At 39.3% G+C, this 19,018-nt stretch overlaps 1 protein-coding gene across 12 annotated transcripts in view; it reads right to left on the bottom strand.

Moving 5' to 3' along the window:
* Positions 1 to 928: 928 nt before the first annotated feature.
* The window catches only part of LOC131779379 (intermembrane lipid transfer protein VPS13C), a 68,566-nt gene continuing 50,476 nt past the window's right edge, over positions 929 to 19,018 (bottom strand). For 10 of the 12 annotated variants that reach the window (XM_066166042.1, XM_066166036.1, XM_066166038.1 and 7 more), the window contains 29 exons: positions 18,491 to 18,571; positions 18,246 to 18,350; positions 17,983 to 18,069; positions 17,787 to 17,852; positions 16,994 to 17,122; positions 16,503 to 16,636; positions 15,317 to 15,455; positions 14,721 to 14,840; positions 14,348 to 14,457; positions 13,979 to 14,135; positions 12,879 to 13,013; positions 12,558 to 12,639; positions 12,202 to 12,271; positions 11,718 to 11,823; positions 11,159 to 11,224; positions 11,012 to 11,068; positions 9,400 to 9,527; positions 8,564 to 8,645; positions 8,055 to 8,168; positions 7,564 to 7,639; positions 7,013 to 7,176; positions 6,493 to 6,538; positions 6,045 to 6,168; positions 5,171 to 5,234; positions 4,433 to 4,483; positions 4,245 to 4,336; positions 3,643 to 3,766; positions 2,833 to 2,913; positions 929 to 2,473 (listed from right to left, as the gene is read on the bottom strand). In XM_066166042.1, the coding sequence (XP_066022139.1) occupies positions 4,328 to 4,336; positions 4,433 to 4,483; positions 5,171 to 5,234; positions 6,045 to 6,168; positions 6,493 to 6,538; positions 7,013 to 7,176; positions 7,564 to 7,639; positions 8,055 to 8,168; positions 8,564 to 8,645; positions 9,400 to 9,527; positions 11,012 to 11,068; positions 11,159 to 11,224; positions 11,718 to 11,823; positions 12,202 to 12,271; positions 12,558 to 12,639; positions 12,879 to 13,013; positions 13,979 to 14,135; positions 14,348 to 14,457; positions 14,721 to 14,840; positions 15,317 to 15,455; positions 16,503 to 16,636; positions 16,994 to 17,122; positions 17,787 to 17,852; positions 17,983 to 18,069; positions 18,246 to 18,350; positions 18,491 to 18,571 (2,502 nt within the window). In that variant the 3' untranslated portion in view covers positions 929 to 2,473; positions 2,833 to 2,913; positions 3,643 to 3,766; positions 4,245 to 4,327. Of the gene's footprint in view, positions 2,474 to 2,832; positions 2,914 to 3,642; positions 3,767 to 4,244; positions 4,337 to 4,432; positions 4,484 to 5,170; positions 5,235 to 6,044; positions 6,169 to 6,492; positions 6,539 to 7,012; positions 7,177 to 7,563; positions 7,640 to 8,054; positions 8,169 to 8,563; positions 8,646 to 9,399; positions 9,528 to 11,011; positions 11,069 to 11,158; positions 11,225 to 11,717; positions 11,824 to 12,201; positions 12,272 to 12,557; positions 12,640 to 12,878; positions 13,014 to 13,978; positions 14,136 to 14,347; positions 14,458 to 14,720; positions 14,841 to 15,316; positions 15,456 to 16,502; positions 16,637 to 16,993; positions 17,123 to 17,786; positions 17,853 to 17,982; positions 18,070 to 18,245; positions 18,351 to 18,490; positions 18,572 to 19,018 lie in introns of those variants that run through there. The other 2 variants (XM_066166037.1, XM_066166041.1) reach the window with 2 other exon arrangements.

The following is a 19,018-nucleotide window of genomic DNA, read 5'->3' as shown; positions in this document are numbered from 1 at the left end:
TTCAACGACTGTGTGTTTGCTTCCACATTTTTTGAATTTCTAGATTTTCCTTAAACTTTCTATGATCCATATCTCAACCTGGAGCCACAAAAAGGTTCAAGAAATACCTCACTTCTAATTCAAATATTCTAGAACTCTTTAAATAGGATTTTAATTAAATTTTAACTAAATTCGTCCACAATAATCAGTTAACAGTTTTCCTCTACATTATTAAGCTGATACGCTCGATTTGTCATCTTTAAGAACACAATTTTTAAAAATCAAATGATTGAAATTTTCTTGGTCAAACAAAGCTGGACCCAGCATTCTCTCGGATTTACATGATAAGTTAGCGTTCAGTAGTTTTATCTCAGTGTAAGGAAAACCTTAGCGTAAAAGAACACAGAATTTTAGAATTTTAGAATTTGAACCAACTTAGCCTCTCTTGAGCAAGACGATAAACGTAACAATAGTCCCGTAACCAATTACAACTCAGGAGCACAAAAAAATTCTTCAAAATACATTTTGATTTGTGTATTTGGTTGGGCTCATATAGAGTTCAACGTCCGAATCGAAGCTGCTCCAGATCGATATCTAAATTTCTAGAGGGAATAACGGCTGAGCTATTCTAAATCAAAGATGCATGCCTTTCTTATTAGATTCAGACGCCGAACGTTTCATGTACTTTCATCTCATGAAAAATTTAGAAGCCTTCGAACAGAGAGTTGATGTAAATACTGCTGGATATTGATTGAGATGGCCGACCAAAAAAAAACGAGGCGATCGAAAATTGAAGGCGATGGGAAAAGGGTTAAAGAGGCTCCGAGTCCAACACAACTATCAGTCTTTCCTTACCCCTTTTTATTCTTGTCTCCTCTGAACGGGAGCTTGGGGAGAGGCAGAAAAAAGCACGCTAGGGGAGGGTGTGGATCGATCGTGTTATGCACACTTGAAGCATATCTTTGAAATTTTAATGAATAACCATTTCATTTCTTGACAGCATGAAATATATTTACAAAATGTAGAGATATTCATTAGCGTTTTCAAACATGTTTGTACATTTCAAGAATTACTTTAAAGCTGTCACTAAATTCAAAAATACAACTTAAGCTCTAGTCTAACAGGAACGAGTATGACAAAAATATTAATCCTGCCTAAAACTAGCAGTAAAGCGCGCGATTAAATACCTCATTAACCCTCTAAACTCTAACATCAGTTTGTATGTTCTCCATACTGTACTTCTGACACTTCCCAAGGTGCCGACAAGGACGATTTGTTTAAAAATCAAGATCTTCTTTAGTTGGTGATTATTTCCTTCATTCTCACGACCTTAATATGATTCAGGGGTGATATTGTAAGGAGAAATTAGAGGCTAGTTACTCACAGGGTTGAAACAAGTATACAAACTAATCAGCCAAGTAAAAACACAACTCCAATGGTTAACTTCCTCGACCTCTTCATTATTTGATTAAGCTAATTAGTCCAACGAATTAAAAAAACAACCCAAGTTTTCAGTTGTTATCTGAACATCTCTGAGCTCCCTTCACTTGCACGATGCTTATCGTATTCGACTAGGAAAAGGGAACTGAAAGAAGTCTAGTCAATTTGTTATCAGGTACCTAAATATTGAATACCTTGCGATGGTGATTAGCGAAATTTTCCTCGCATATTTCAATGTTAAACCATCTTTTAACAACAAGCTTCATATCAAAGCATTTTTATGCCATTTCATTATTTCTAGTTTTACCCTTTTTAATTATTTAATAATTCAATCATTGGCCTCGCTGTGAGAACGATACTGAAAACAGAATTGAAAACAATCACTGTGAACTTTTATCTGTGTTGTATATCACTACAGTGAGAAGCCGAAAACGTCTTCATAACAAGATTTGTTTCATTAAACTGAATACTAAAGATGGCGAGTTTTGAACTTGGTGGCGAAATGAAAAATACTTTTTATCTTGTCACGAGCGTGAGACAAAGGAAAAGCTGCGAGACCGATGGTCTAAGACTTGATTCTTTATGGTTATTCAGAATTTCTTCCTCGTGACAAGACGAAAAACATTCTTCTTTTAGATTAGTGAAATGAAAAACCTTCTAAAGTGCTGTCTTTGCATGTATACCAAATCATAACTAACTGCTAGGAAATGTAAAAGTGCCAATACAAATTGGTAATTTCAGAAAATCTGAATAATAGCATCTTTAGATGAAAGAGACCATCGACGCAGTGTCTGTTGTTCTTTATTTGGGTTTCGCATTATGTACCTTAGTGCTCACCACATTTCAAAAAATTCTCATCCTCCGGCTGCTAACAGAACTAAGCCAAGGCTAGTTTCTGCATGACCTTTTACTCCTATTACTGAAAGAATAGTTCTTTGCTTTCTTCACCACGAAATTGTGAATTCTTCAATGAACTGGAAAGCGTGCATTCTTAACCGCTCATTGAAGGCACTGTAATTTAAGACCGAGCCTCTTTGATTTTTCCAACCAGCCACTATAAAAGAATGAAAAGGGAAAGAGTCACTTAAAAATCTATTTCTCTACTGATAAGTACAACTGAGGTGTTATAAGCGACCGAAAAAACTATATTCCACGACAGGAAGTTTTGCGTCATCCACGTCTTAAGGGTCGTACCTTTCTGTTTCTCGAGTTACTTCCACTCACATGTAAACGTTAAGGAGCTCAGGAGCCACTCCTTATTTATCGCTGGAGGGGAAAGGGGGGAGGGGGGGGGGTTTATAGGAAAATTTTACTATGACACATCCAAAATCCTCCGTCTTCACCCTCCTCCCCCCTCTAATGATAAATAATGACCGATCCCTACTATCGAGTGAAAATAACATCAAATTTTACCTGAGCCACTTCTGGGCTGGGCGTAAAAATTTTCGTATCGTCTGACTGCCGTTTTAACATGCCTTTTGTTTTAGCTCTGACCTAAAAGAGAACGACAAGGAAAGAAAAAATGTCAAGTTCAGTTTAAGTAAAAAACTGTGGCGCCCCACTCACAGAGTACTGCGCGACGCCCTAACGTTTTTTTCACTAATTTATTTTTTCCATTCGCGCGACGGACTTCGCCGAGAAGGAGGGTCTCCTTGTGGTCTACAACGGAAACCAATTTTGACTTGGTAACTCCTGTTTTCCTACGCTTAGGGAAATTTACAGGTTTTCATTTTTTTGAAGTCTCATTGAGTCCTTTCACATCTGCCTTTGTTCTAATTGGCGGTTGTTATTGGTTTGGTTTTGGTTTTGGTTTTAACCCTTTAACTTCCAGAAGTGATTACCTTGTAAATTCTCTCTATAATATCCATACATTATCCAGCCACCAGGTAATGAGAATACTCAAACTTATCAGGAAGAAGTTGTTGTCTTGATCTAACACCAAATTCTCATAACTTATTTACATGGAATTGTGTGCCAGTTAGAGGGGAGAGGTAACGATCAGATCTTGGGAGTTAAAGGGTTAAGACACTCGTCGTAAGTTAACATAATGTTTGGATTAAGATTTTTAGGTTCTTAGGATATTAGTCCTTGAACTGGAATTTTTTGTACCTTATGAATTTTTTTTACTGTGTATAAATATCGATTAAATAAAATGAAATATAAATATCAAATAAAATGAAATATAAAATGCGCCTAATACTATCGTCGACGTTAGAGTCTTACCCGCACATTTAGAACAAGTCTTTCTCCTTCAGTTCTCGGTTCACCCGTGAGTTCGTCAAATCTACACATCCAATCAATTTGCCACGCTTCAAACACATCTGTTTTACCAGCAACTATGATGTGTCTACCGAAGGTGATATAAAAATTTGTAAGAACAATGAAGGAAAAGGATTAGCGTTGTTCAAAGTCCACTGAACAACCTTGTTCAGTCGACGCACAAGAAAATAAACTTGTTATCGACATTTTCCATAAGTTTAAAGACTAAATACAGAAAAATGAAATTCCCCTCTGCAAACACTCATTGGACTAAGTTGGGCAAAATATCGTGAAGCCTCTGGCAAACAACTCAACTGCGAGACACTGCGAAATCATCATATTTTGCGAAAAATTAATTTGATACATCTACGCCTAAGTAGGAAGGCATTACATGGAAAACCCATTCAGACAGTATCACGCATGAGCAGAACATTATGTAAGGACAGTTATTCCAAGGTCACGAAAATGAAGTCTCGATTATTAAAAAGAAGAATCTGAAAATGTATTGAAGAATGAAAAGATCTGGCGAACACAATCGACGCTTTCTCCTTAGTATCAGAACTTACTTGTTTGTGATAAGAAGTGTTTTCCTAGTATTAAGACGACTATGACAGAAATAAGTGTCGGCCACCAAGACAGCTCTCGTTTTCTAAGTTTCCTAGTTGAAGGAAAGAAAAACACACTATAACTCAACATTCTCGAAGACAGCGTACACGGATAGTTCGTCAAACCTAAGATATTATTACGACGTTACCTGCAGTACGGCGTTTCCTAGGGCTTCGTGCAGATTATATGGCTTGATAACCTGAACAAATACATCAATTTATTATATGGCAAGGCAGTATTGAGGTAAATCCGAGCGTACTGATTTGTACTTACTTGGTTGGGATTTTGCCATACGGACGGTTTCCACGCTTGGTAAATAAGAAACTCATACTACAAAAGAGTACCTTTTCGCGCCGAACAGTTAAAGTCTCTCTCTTTGACGTAATGTGTCGATCAATTTCCAATCGAGTACCAAAAGGAATCTTAGAAAGTACTGGCTTCGCTCCGGTCTCTTATTGGTTTCTAAAACTTGCACAATTCTCTAAACCAATCACAATCTCCGTATCCGCGTTTTCCCGCGCTTGGAGTCGTTTACATCTAATTCATTTCAGTTTTTATTGGCTCCCTGAAAAGGTAACCTTTTTCTGATTTTGCGTTATGATTTTTTTTTAGGTATGGTTTTACGGCACTCTTCATCTGGTATGATTAACCCTTTAATTCCCACGAGTGACCAAAACAGAAATTCTCTTTACAACATCATCAATACAATATCAAGCATACAAATGATGAAAATGAAGAAAAACATCTCTTTATAGGGGATTATTAGTTGATTCAATACCAACTTCTATGAACTAGCATCTTACCAGTTGTATGGCAGACAATAAGAAGAATTCCTAATGAGATCTAAGGAGTGATAAAGTTAAGGCAAATTAAGTGTGTAAGTCACCTTGTCAGCGTAGAAACATCTGGGTGGTCTTAATCGTTTAACTTCACTTCCACTGATGGCAGAACTGCAAAGTAGGAAGCTCAGTTTCAGATGACGGATAAGCATGAAGAATTCTAACACAAATCTCGGAAATTTTGATTTGTACTCATACGTGACGTTATGGCAGAAAAATTTCGTCATCAGGGCCTTGTAAACTGACAAGTTGTCGTCCAAAACATTCTCAATATTGGTGCCAGTGTTGTACCCAAAATGTATTTCGGATTCAACTCGACAGTAGATTGATTATAGAATGATTAAGTTCCACCATTTGCGTTTTAAGTTTATGTTAAGATAAGTAATGAAAGAGAGAACTGCCAACTATCCCCACACGCGCTTCTACAAACTCTCTCCAAGAGAAATTGTCAATCGGATATCAAACGTTTCCCGGATTTTAATGGTTATGCTTCACTCCGCTTTGTGCTTCGTCAAAATACAAGAAAAAAGGAAAAGTAAAAAACTTTCAGATCAATCAGGTGCAAAAGGAAAACCAAACATAAGTTGGTCATTTGGTCACAAAGGTTTTAAGACTGGACCCAAGAAGACGGCAGAAATCGAGCCTATCCTTTGTGATGCTAAAAGGAAAATTCTTTGCCAACGCTGTCGTTTACCGAACGACATAAGGTTTAACCAAATGAATCACATATGAATCTAGTAATGGCCTAACTCGCCATGGAACTCTCGGAAGCTCAGTGGTTGAACATCGGAGCGCGAAATCCAAAGGTCTGAGATTCGATTCTTCGTGGCGATTCTTGTTTGATTTCTTTCTCCCACACTCGTGACAAGACGAAAAAATAACGTACTTTAAAAAGGTGTTAAGTTCTGAAATGTTACTAACCCTTTAATTCCTTCGAATGTGCTGCTCGCAAAGTCAACCAAACCTCCGGCAGGACGTGCCACTACACCAACCACACCCTTTCCCAGTCCCTTGAAAAACCCCGCGGCACCACCAGCCTTTGCGCCTGTGAAAATGAATGACAAGTGAAGGAAAACAGATAACTCCGTGAAGATGTCCTGATTTGTGACGGGTGGGAGGGAGACGGAGTTCTTAGGTACGAGAAGAGAACTTCCACATTTAATTGGAAAGTTACGGAATAAAAATTCATGTGAGTTTTTTTACCCTTGACGGTGTTTAGAGTTTGATCAAAGCCGAACTAGTGAAAATAGACATTCCATATGAAACAAAAAAACGTAAAAGACCCAACTAGCAGAAAAAAACTACTTGGAAATTTAGAAAAACCGCTTTTGTAAAAACGATGTTTGGTGCATTTTTTAACTGAACTCACCCTGCATTGGTTTGGTTACTATTCCTGTCACACCTCCCAAAACGCCCTAAAAATACACAAAACAAACAAAAAGTGACAGAAGTAAGAAAGTGCAATGGTTTCTTATCACTCACTGCAAGCGATCACGACATGGTCACGTGCACTTTCTCCGTGCTCGAACCAATTTAATTGCCTTTTTCTTGCTTTTTCGGTTTTGATTCGCTTTGTTTTGTTTTCTCGAAGAGGCCCCATTAATTTTTTTATGGACGTTTCCTTTGTCCTGATTAGCCGGAGTGATTTCTTTGGATTAGATGTTGTGACAATCATTCGAATAAGCGCATAAGTGCCCGATGTATAAAGTTCACATCTACATGCCATAAAAAAAATCCGAAAAAAAAACATGTTACGTCGAGAAACCGCCTGCTAAGTAACAAAACATTCCCTTATTCCGTCTATAACTCCAAGTTCTCATATTTTAATTGACCTCCAATTTTAAAGTCTTTCCTTGAGGTTATGAAAGCACTCTAACGTTAGCACTTACTTCAAGTAGTCCCTTCCCACCCCTTGTGAGTCCTTCTTTGACATTAACAGGTTTCTTTCCCATCGCCTGCCTCCTCTCCTGTTGATATTTATCATCCATTGTTAGTGCAGCGATACCTTTGCCCAGCGTTCCAGTTATACGAGAGACTACACCAGCCGCACCACCTGAAAAACAAACAAACGAGAACATTTGGAAGATCAAAAGACTCCATATGCCCAGGGGGTTAATCACCAGAAGAAGTAGGGTAAAGCAGTAAAAAGGTTGCGTTCAACGAGCTAAGTGGCTTGCGATGCTGGATCTTCACCAAGTATCTGTATTACATAAAGACTAGCACTATGGTCTCTCCTCCAAGACGGAAATTAGACCATCACTACTAACCTTCCAGCAATGTGGTGTGGTTTTCCTGATAGTATCACAGAATAGAGAGAGACATAAAGAGTAAAGTGTCTTCCCCAAGAATTTAACTTAATGATCCGGCCAGGTTTCACTCCAGCGCGTGAACAAGTCCAAAAAAAGGTGCGAAACCTGGGCATAGATTAACATCAACATACCAACAGTGTGACCTAACAAGCTCGTGGCGCCAATCAGCAAACCCTCTGCGAACTCGCCAGGACCCTGGATAAGACCCTAGAACAAACAGAAACAAGAGTATTCGGACTTGTCCCAGTTTTTGCAATTCTGTCCACTTCTTCTTTGTTCCTATCCACGAAGATACTTTATAAAGGATCGCTAGCTCATTTTCTGGCCAATGACTGAGAAGGGCTTGGACACAGTCCTTCAAAATTCTAATTGATACGTACAGAAATGTTTTACATCTCAGTGAACTGCAGTTTTTTCAGTTAAAATTAGAAGAAGAAAAAAGAAACGGCACAAAACAAGAAAACAAGTAATTATCGATACATAATGATAATTATGAAGGGGAGATTATGACAACCATTATGATTACAAACGCCAAAGAATAGTCCAATATTTTGGTCTCTTGCTCACTCTCTGAGTTAAATTCGAGTATCATTTGTTTTTTAAAGTTATCCATCAAACTTACCTGGTAAGGTTCGTAAAAGAAGTCCCTCGCTCCTTCCTTCAGGCCGGTAAGCAAAGCAAATGGATTTCCTAATACATCAAGCCCCAGTACTAACACGTATAACTGCTTCAGTGCCTGAATTAAAAAAGGCCGAAAAAATTAATCATTACTGCCATACGAGCGATCCACTTATTTACCTGTCACAATCAATTAAAGTTCGGTGGCGATTATAGTTAAGTCTTAGAAGCCAAGTAGCGGGTGGTTGTTCTGGTTTCTGTAGCATGAAGCAATTAAGAGTATGTCTACCACTGCATAACACTTTAATCCATCGCAGCCCCCCCCCCCTGGGATTTCGTCACTTTTTCCTGAAGGTTCGCCTGTACCCATCTATACAGATGGATTAAAGCACTGCAAGAGTAGAGTGTCTTGCCCTATAACACATCAAAGTGACCTGGCCAGTGCATGAACCGAACCGCCTGACCCGAGGTCCCGTACGTCTCCCATCAGAGTAGAGTACTGAATAAATTCACCTGACTACGGTAATGCTTGATGGCGACTTCCATTAACTGCTGCAGCGTATAAACTTTGTCCTTTATTTCGAGATAAGCTAGCCTGTAAATACAACATAAACGAAACTGTCTGCCAAGCTCCTCTTAGAGGTGTGACATGAAAACACTGGATAACAGGTAATAAATATGTGACAAATCATTAAGAGAGGGTAGGTCACCAACCCCTAACCCTTTAACTCCCATGAATGACCAAGACAGAATTTCTCTTTACAATATCAATACAGTATCAACCAGATGAGTGATGCGAATAAGGAAATATATCAATTAGGGGATAATTAGTTGATCCAATACTAAATTCTCTGAACTAACATTATAAGAATTGTATGGTTGACAGTAAGGAGAATTACAAATTTGATCTGAGAGTTAAAAGGTTAAGTAAACAGTTCACGTCAGTTCTATTTTCTTTTTTTCTTAAGAACTAAATGCAGAGCCCAGATTTGGTCATATTTTCTGCTCTAAGAAGTAGCTGTATATTTGGCTGCATGGCAAAAGGTGGAAGGTTTCCACACGGGGCGGGGCTAGTGCTTCAACCTACAATCTTTGTTATAACTCATGGAGACAAGCACCGGCTCAAGTTTTTTTCCCCCTCTTATTTCCTTTAACGTTCAGTCAACTTCTAAGACATAATGGCATATAAATCTAAGACCTCATTTTGAGCCAGGTATCGTTGTTTGCACCAAACGGAAGGGAACACTTTTGACTGGGGAACATAGCGTCACGATAGGAAACGACAAGTGTGAAGAGGCATTATGACAAAATTATCGAACAAGTTCATGGCTGACGAAAATGTTACCCACTTGAACTCTACATCTTGTACTTCAGTGACTGCTACCCCGACACTCTTGAGCAACAAGCTTACAAAACTGCCACCGATAGCTTTTTTGACCTCGGCGCCGCCACCCAGCTGAGAAAAACTAACATGAATCTACAGGAAAAATCATAATAAATGTCCTTAGGCTAGGCGAAAGAGTCTTTCACTCTCATTAGTCACGTGATCACATCACCATTCGGTTAAAATCAATTCATTTGAGAGAGTAACTGAATCTTTTCCCATCCAGGATAGCATTGTTTTAAACATTAACTAATCAGAGGCGGCCCAAGCCAGCAGGAATAACAGTGATAGCAAAACAAGCTTAAAACGGCAGAAATCGCCAGAAACTACAATGGACACTCAAGATGTGAGTGAGTTCTGTTGATTTTAGGTGTAAAATGTTCATATTTCGAAATGTTTATCGTTGTAAATCGATCATATTTCGTTCCCCACGCTATTCCTTATAACGTGTTCAATTTCTCAACGGTTCCTCCCCTAACTTAGTCACACAACGCGTGACGCTTTTATGAATTAATAGTTTCCAAAAGGTCTGTGTAGAAGCAGATATGTAACGAATTTAAGAAAATAAACGACTGTCACACTTTTTAAAAACATTTTTGGACAGTTGGTCAGTGATAGGACCTCTCACATTTTCAGACTTCTACATAATTCTCCACAGTATCGCACCCTTTGTTCTGATGAGTGTTTTAACATCTTAGATCACGCTTCCACAACTTTTCAACTTAAAATCAAAGAAGCTATCCACATTCAGTGGGAGAAACCAACACTTAATCATCAACTTTATCATGTTAATTTAAAACTTTCCTTGTAAATGCTTTCATTGTTCCGTCACTATTGTTTGTTTTGTCCAATCAGCATTTTGTTACACACTTTAAATTACGCACTTTAAATTCAACAACAGAAGAACTGTCGAAACATGTTTTTAAAAGTGTCGTTCATTTTCTTAAATTTATCGTTTGCTTTTTCTCGAGACGTAAGCTTGGGCTGCCTGTAATAGAATTTAAAAGCAGTCAGCAATGGCAATGGCTCGACTTTTCTTCGCACTGTGATTGGTCGAGAAAACTCGGGCCACCGCCCCAACCAATCAGATACAACACAAAGATCAATCGCGAAGTCACTCCTATTTTCACGCTATCGTTTGAGTTTCAGTTGGCATCTCACGGTAATTCCCCTTTTTTGTCATTGGAGGTGCTTTCTTTCGTTTGGTTTGATAATTTTCAATCGAAATGAGCCCTTCATGAAGTGAAATTGGATTGGGTAAGCAATCTCGAAATCTTTTACGCTCATTCAATAAATTTCCTGTGTGCTGATGCGTCATTAACCCTTTAACTCCTGAAGTGATCAACATGAGACTTCTCCCTATAATATCCTTACATTATATAGCAAACAGGTAATGAGAATATTCAACCTTATCATGTAGAAGTTGTTAACTCGATCTTACACCAAATTCTCATGACTAATTTACAAGGATATGTGTAGCAGCTAGAGGGGAGAATTAATGATCAGATCTTGAGAGTTAACGGTTAAGTCGATATGATTATAGAGTCGGGTTAGAGGAGGACAATCGGAAACGATACCTTCAACGGTGATAGATGGAAGAAGTCGAAAAAATTTCTGTCAGTACTTAGGGCAGCCTGGAGGAAAGAAAAAAGGATTAATAAGTGTGAATTTTTAAACGGCTACAATATAAACAGGCATAATTTCAAGACCAGTGAGTTACCGACCTGAACGGCAAACGCCTCTCCAAGCTTGCCATGAACCATTTGTTTGTCCAAAGCATACTGGCTGGACTGTGAAGACAAACGTTCGACAAATTCTAAGTATACTGCGTTTCTATTTTGAGATGCCTATTTAACAAGCTTTAAAAGATGAAATAAAGATATTTTCGAAAATAATCCACGTTAGTAATGGTTTTGCTTCCCCGAAGTGACTTCTTCCTGTGATTGGCCTGGGGTTTTGGGGCAAAAAAACTTCCAGAGGAGCCTGCGCCCCATTACGTCACACAGACTTTATTTTGGCCTGTTACGCAACATTTCTAATTTCAATTAACAAATTTTAGTTTTTTAACTCTTATTTTTTTGTATAAACGATTTGATTTCTTTTATTTTTCAAAACTCTTTGTTTTTTTTCCTCGATCCGTGATCCTATCCGGTCCGATGCGGTTCGATCCAGATTTTCTCTACGCCGACCTTTGTTTTGGTTTTATCGTACCCCCGTGGATATGCAGCCCAATGCAGTAAACGCATGCGCAAGCTGAATGAATACTGCACAGAGCATCCTTACCTCTTGGCCTGTGTCAATAGCGTCAAACGAAAATAATCCAATACAGGCCATGATAAAGCTCATATCGATCTTTACGTCCATCTCTTGAATGAGAACCTTGAAGTACCTGAGTAAGAAGAACATAAGAAGTAGAGACCAGCAAACTGTTTAAATAAACCAGATGAATCATTGATCTGAAACTTCAATATTATATATCAGTTCGGGTAAGCTAAAATCCGCGAAAAAATAGTTGACACATGACTACTGAGATCCCTCGTTGACACCCTCCTCTTCCCCTCCCCCCCCCTACAATGTTACACTAAATTTTCCATGAATGGGGCAACGGGAAATTGCAGAGAAGTGTAGTTCATTTTCAATGTTCTTTCCTGGTAATTTCTGCTCAGGTAGATTAGTGAATGCTATGTGTCATTTCATTTTGTCGTGGATTTTAAAATAGTCAGAAGATCATAGTCCTAGAGTAAACGCCATTTTCCAAACCACTCACTTGATCTCATTCACGTGCGTGTGCTCCTCTTGCTTTGCGACTAAACTCACTTCAATGTACGGCTTTGGTTCTAAAACACAATCGTAGAGATTACTGCAAGATATTTGGTTTTATCAACTGAGTTGGTAATGTAATTTCGGTACTGTACAGAGTTTCAAAGCTGACGTTTCGAGCGTTAGCCCTTCCTCAGAGCGAATAATTACTGATTACTGAGCGTACTGATTACTGACGGGTAAATTGTCCCATCAGCGCTCACATCGAGCTGCCAATGACAAATCAAAATTGAGAATTTTGTTACAGTTTTGATAATCACTTTGCAAGGAGGATACTGGCTCAAATTCACCTTCGTCACTTACCACTATCAGCGGCGATTGACTTTGGAGGGGGCACTGGGAAGAGTACGGTCTGGAAGGTGGCACCTGGGACTTGGCTGTCAATCTGCGAAGATACAAACATCCTCATTCAGACTGATGGAGTCTTAACGATCATACTGCACAAAATCAACAGGCAAACAAACTTTAGTTAATCTTAGTTTTAAGACACTGGATTAGTAACAAAGCTTACAGTTTCAGCAGGGTTTTCGAGAGAGGCAGAACTTAGTGTTCTACTTCCCTGAGCTAAAATGATTTAAGTCTTGTTTGCCAAAATTCTTCTCCCTCTATTTTTCTCTCGCTCACCTGAACTGAATTGATCTTTGTAGAAAGTGTGTGTTCATTTGGCGAAGATGTGTACTCTAATGAAATTCCAGGAGTAAATGTTCTTCTGATGTGCTGGCGTGTAGGCCGCACAATCTCCATTTGTTTAAAATCAACCTGGAAATGGTGGACAACATTTACTAAAAACGTGAACCAAAAAGAGCAAAAAATATGAACTTGCACTTTAAGTTCTTTGGTAAAAATTCGTCGCTATTCGAGAAAACATGAACAGAAAGGTAACGATCCCCTGAGCTCTTCCGGAGATTTTGCTCTTTCACGGGCCAATCATTCGCTCTCAGGGCTTATTTCCGTTTCCATGGCATAAAATAACTAGGGGTTTTGCCACTCCTCCTAAGTGGAATGGTAAGCCATCGCTGATACATATTTGTTCTCCTGGGCGGACAAAAGCACTGTGACCATTAGCCCACGCGGTTCCCACGATACTGTGCGCGCTAAATGCCGCCAACTGTTTGCCAGGGCTCGAAGTTAACTTCTTAGCACATTTGAAAAGTTTTGCCGATAAGATTTTTTTCCACCAGCAAACGGTGAGACCACAACCAAATTCTTTCCCCTTGAAATTTCAGTGGCCATATCTGAAATAAGATTAGAATTGATATTTCGCACAGCCTATTAACGAGCTGAGAAGTTTAGTGAAAACGGTATTAAATTTTGGTCCCCTCTGTCATTTTCCTGACAGCCATTAACTATCTACTGCATGTTTGAGAGACATGGATGATTCTAACAAACAAACGTTTGCTAGTGCATATTTTCCTCACTCGCAGTTTATCAAAATTGCTCGCATTTTACGAGTTTGCGAGAGTTAACTTCGAGCCCTGCTTGCCTTAGTCAAGTGTTCCCAACAGCTCGCTAGTGTACATTTAAACTCCCGGGCGAACAAAAGCACAATGACCCTCGCCACACCTCGAGTCCAGCTCTCACTATCCGACGTCTAGCGCTAGTCTTAAGCTACTGCGCCTCCCACCTCCTCCCACTGCACCTCCCAACTGAGCTGAAGGCCGGTGAAAGCTGATTTACAACACCAATAAATTTGACCAACAAGAACAAAAATTACAGATACGCGCCTCCAAGTCGCCACTCTTATAGATGTAATTGGCTGTGGCACCTATGGCAATATCTCGCTGCAATTTATTCCAACCAGCTTCTAATTCATTGCAGAGGCGTAACTTGAGTGCCTTCCATCTTCCTTTCTTCTTCTGCTCTTCCCAGATAATATCACTCCTACAATAATAAATCTCAGATTTTAAATAGATGCACAGAAATTACCTTTACTCCTTCACGCATAAAAACGTCAAACAACTTTACTTTCAACCTACTGTCTGGAGTAAACTTTTAAAGTTATTCTTTTCACCAGTGTACTGTCCGAGTTAAGAAAAAAAACTAAAAGAAAAAAAAGGAACGAGAAAAAGAAATGATAAAAGTGAAGCTCTTACGGTTTAATTCCGATGTATGCCACCTCGATACTTTTTTCATTGTTCACAAGAGACAAGCCAACTCCCTGCAGTGCCAAAGTGATGCACTGTGAGGGGCGCTCCTTTAGTTCCTTGGTAAGAGAAGTAAATAATACAAAACATTCAATGTGTAGGAAATATAAGCATCAATTAACTTTATGGTCAGCTTCACGGAAGGGGTGGACATAAAGTGCACGTAGTGACTTGAGGAGAAAGAATTTCATTGCAAGTGGAAAGTTCACGAGAAGAGTTCATTAGAAACAGAGCTGCAAAACGTTTGAATTAATAAATGAAGCGAACACAGCAGTACTGGGTTCCAGTTACTCAGTATCTCCTGCAACAAAAGAAAAATTACCACTTGAGCTCTGAACGCCAGTGTAAAGTCATCGGTGATGAGGAGCACGCGCTGCAGACCGTCCAGGAAGGTGGAATAGTACATCTTCTTACCACGGTACTCAAATCTGTCAAAACCCGTCTACAGATAAAGCAGAATAAAAACATTATCGCATGACTCTAGCAAAAGGTGCTGAATGGTGCATCATCGATTTCTCACAAGGTAAAGGAGTCATATTGACGAGAATTCCAATCCTGGACTCAGAAAGAGATCTGAGTTGAAAGCGGGCGGCCCAGGTTCACTCCATAACAACAGGGTTTCTTTTCCAGGTTAAACGTAAGATGAAACCTCATTTGTTTCTTGTTCATCTCGGTAATCAAACCGGAATTTTCAATTTGAACTGACGTCTTACTGAAATCTCTGATCACCAAACACGCTTTGGTGATCAAACTTCTCACATGATTGGGAGACAAAATCCGTCAAACGAACCGGGTCGATGGTCCTTGGTAACCAAGATATATGTTGAAATGCGAAAAAAAAAGAGAAAAAAAAGCGAGCGTTGTAAATACATCAACAACAACAACAACAACAACAACAACAACAACAAGAGTGCTTACTTGTGACAAGTCAGTGGTGATTCTCTCTTTAGATCCTTTGACAAACCAGACAAACTCTCTCGAAGCTGAGGGTTCATCCCATGTGAACAAAACGCTCTGGTTAGGATGCAAACAATGTTCCTTGCACCTGAAAGACAAGCTGCGGAGGCACCCAAGATGACAATAGGAGAGCGAGAAGAGAGTTACTACTGCTAATAGTTATGTGGCTTTTACCCACGTCCGTGTTCCTTCTCTCGTGCTAAAAAACTAACTTACAAATCTTTTAAATTCAGTTCAATGATCTGAGTTTGACTTTAAGCCACCTCCGCGCTTCTTTCCATTACTTTTTAACCCTTCAACTCCAAAAAAGGACTAAGACAAAATTTCTCCTTACAATATTAATAAAATATCAAGCAGACGAGAATAATGAAAAACATCGATTGGGGGATTATTTGTTGATCCTGTACCAAATTTTTCCAACTAATATCAAATGAATTGCATGGGAGATACTAAAGAGAATTACCTATGAAAAATCAAGAGTGAAATCGGAGTCCGAGTCGTTATCAGAGGCACAGTCCGATGAAAATCGAACCAAAGGAATCGGGAGCAGAGTAACGGATGCCACTTGTGATTCCGACGCATATGATATATGAACACTAGATTATTATATTCGTTAGCCATAGAATAGATTGAGGACGGCTCAGTTTTCACAAGATCATAAGCGTCAGGGTCTGAAGCAAAATCGTATCCAAAAAATTTTATCGATCTGATTCTTCCGACTCCAATTCTGTCAAATTTATGACTCCGCTGACGACCGCTATTTTCAATTTTCTAAAGTTTGGAGTCGCATTTACGATTCCAACTCCGTTGCACATAAAAACCAGCCTTTAGTGAGCTTATAAAACTTGCGCTTTCTTTGTAACTTCTTTCTTGAACGAGAAGAGGTTTTATACACTTTCATAGAAAAAAGAGTCTCAAAACACAGCAACAGTGCAGGCGCACAGCAACCAAAACAAGTTTAAAAAATATAGCTTCCAGTTATCTCGTGTCTTCTGATAATTAAACAGTATTTAACAATCCTGTAGGGTTGAGTTGGCCCCGTCTTAATTCCTTTCGGTTTACAAAAACACAAAAAAGTATTTAGCCAATGTTCATTCATCTTTATCTCAATCTTCGTCAAAAAACATTAAGTCCTTATTGAACTTACTCTTTCTGTTTATAGCAGATGTCTAGCTCAGTGCAGTTCTCCAGTCTAACGGTAGCTGCTCCGGCAAAGTATGGTGTGATAGTTGTGATAGCAGCATTATCTTTTGTGCGCATGTCGGCACACACAGCCCCCACCTGAGAATAAGAAAGTTATATGTCAACAGACAACCAATGGTTTCCAAATCCGAGACCAGGCCGTGTCATTGTGTCCATTTTACAGGAACCGGAATAAGCTCTATTGATTGCCGTAAAACCAGAATAGTAATCACAACAGCCAATCAAATCTCGTTTTTTCTTAATTATTTTCCCTGAATTACAGTCGGTAAAGGGGACAAAGAACTTAGATAAATAGTTGCCGTAAACAAGTCGGCAGAATTTCTAAAGAAGAAGAAAGGTCGATCTCAGAGAGGTTTCAAGGAGCGACAGTTTTGGTATCAAAACGCCAAGGCTGATTTGCCTTCAATTGCATTAGGAACACGAGCCTCCACACACCTTTCCGTTTATTCTCAGCAATAAAGTGAAGTCGGGTTCGAAGTCAAAGCTTGGTGATACTTCTTCATTGTCCCCAACCCTGATAGCCAAGTTCTTGGATGGGAACGAATTTGGCCAGAATGGTACACACTGAAAACAAACATACACACAGCAAATGGTTTGAACCCAAGTGTATCTGCTCATCGTGCAGTCTGCAGATCCAAATGAGAGTACTTCTGAAAAGGTCTATTTACGGCAGCTTTGAGTTCCTAAGCTGAAGTCATTATCAGAGTCAAGTGACTCGACAACTAACCATGATGACGACTTACGCTCAAGTTGTCGAAACTTCAGCCACAATTCCTACCGACGGCATTTCTTTTCAGAACTACTCCCACCTGGTTGATCAGACTACACAGTAAAATATAGGAAACCGATGGATACAAGTCAAATGTGACTTGAAGCCAACAGATCAACCCTAACCTTCAACACCGAGACCAACAATTGTGTTTATGTAGGTAATGTAATTGACAACCCCCCAAATGGGACTTATCAGGACCAATATGAACAAATTAAAACATTGTGAATAAACGTAGTGTTTAAAAGCCACAACCGGTAGGAGGTAGACTAGTTGGCTACATACAAAGCGCAGGAAAAGAGATGAACTTGGGAAAACTGAGAAAAAATCTAGTGAGAAGCAGTGTGGAGGACTTGAACCCGAAACCACTAGATTACATGTTCAGCGCCCTAACCACTCAGCCACACTGCCTCTAAACGAAATATAAGACAAATTGAAGAAGATGACAGGAACACACACCTCTCCTGGTTGAACTTTAGTCCACTTCGAGTCTGGCCCCTTCGAGTCCGACAGCGACACTGTGTACTACAGCGGGACAAAGGAACATTTACAGAGAGGTCAAAAATGCCGCCTCCGTGACATTTATGAGTTGAATTCGGAAAAAAGAAAAAGCTTGATTGCACCATAAACTATGAATAAACATTATAATTCTTACCTCTGTGTGATTATTTATGAGATTAAACGGTGTGAATTCCACAATCTTGGTTAAGCTGAAGTAGGATAAGGTTGTCTGCATACCGATCTGCAAATGATTGTGACATTTGGAAGATAATCGGAACTTTACTGTGTGCTTGAGTTAGACAGCAAGAATAAGAGGTTTGATGTTTCACTTCCAACCTTTCCGCAATATATGAAAACACCAAGAATCAAAGAAAATAACAACTTCCTTTGTTCAAGTACTAAAGCTTTTTCAAATACCTCATACAATTTCCCACTCTTCGTGATTTTTAGCGCTCCTCCACTGCCTGCCGCGTCCAGAGAAAATTTAGTGGACCAATCAGATTCAGCAAGACGAACAAAGGCCTGCCAAATACCATTAAATTAGAGAAATTATGACAACTGTTACCATTTAAACATGGATCACAAAAGAAAAAGTACAAGTCACAGCAAGGGATGACGCGACTGTGGGTAGAAGTAAAATAGAACGAAAACTGAATTCTTACCACTCCTTTTCCTCGGTGAGAAAACATGACTGGCTCGGTCAAGGAAACGGGATGAGGTATAACAGTCTCGTTATCAGGCGCCTAAAAACAGGAAATAAATCAACTCGTTATTTACCAAGTTTAAGAGAGAAACAATGGACAGTTATGATTGTCTCAAGTCAAATACTGGACTACCCTCAAGGCAAAAACAGATCAGTGGCTAGCTATTCAGAGATGGTATGAACACTACCTTACGGGTAGCAAACCACGCATGCTTCCTGGACGATTCTTAAACTAAATCTGTTCATTTTGTTGTTCAAAAGGCTATTTCCGTATTGCCCAGTGCCTCTGCTTGCAACGACGCTAAGAGCAAAGCCTTTGATATGAAAATTTTTTTTTTGTTGGTAACTCATTTTTATAACAAAGGTTTTGCACTTGACCAAGTTTCCAAAGTGACGATTTAAGGAACTCAGAAATGGCCCATTGATCAAAGCCAAACTCGACCTCCCGTATTGCAGAAGAACTCTGGGGGTCGAGACTGGATTGAAG

This window comes from Pocillopora verrucosa, chromosome 4 (assembly GCF_036669915.1).
Source record: "Pocillopora verrucosa isolate sample1 chromosome 4, ASM3666991v2, whole genome shotgun sequence".
Classification (NCBI taxonomy): Eukaryota; Metazoa; Cnidaria; class Anthozoa; order Scleractinia; family Pocilloporidae; genus Pocillopora; species Pocillopora verrucosa.
This window is presented reverse-complemented; position numbering and strand designations above follow the sequence as displayed.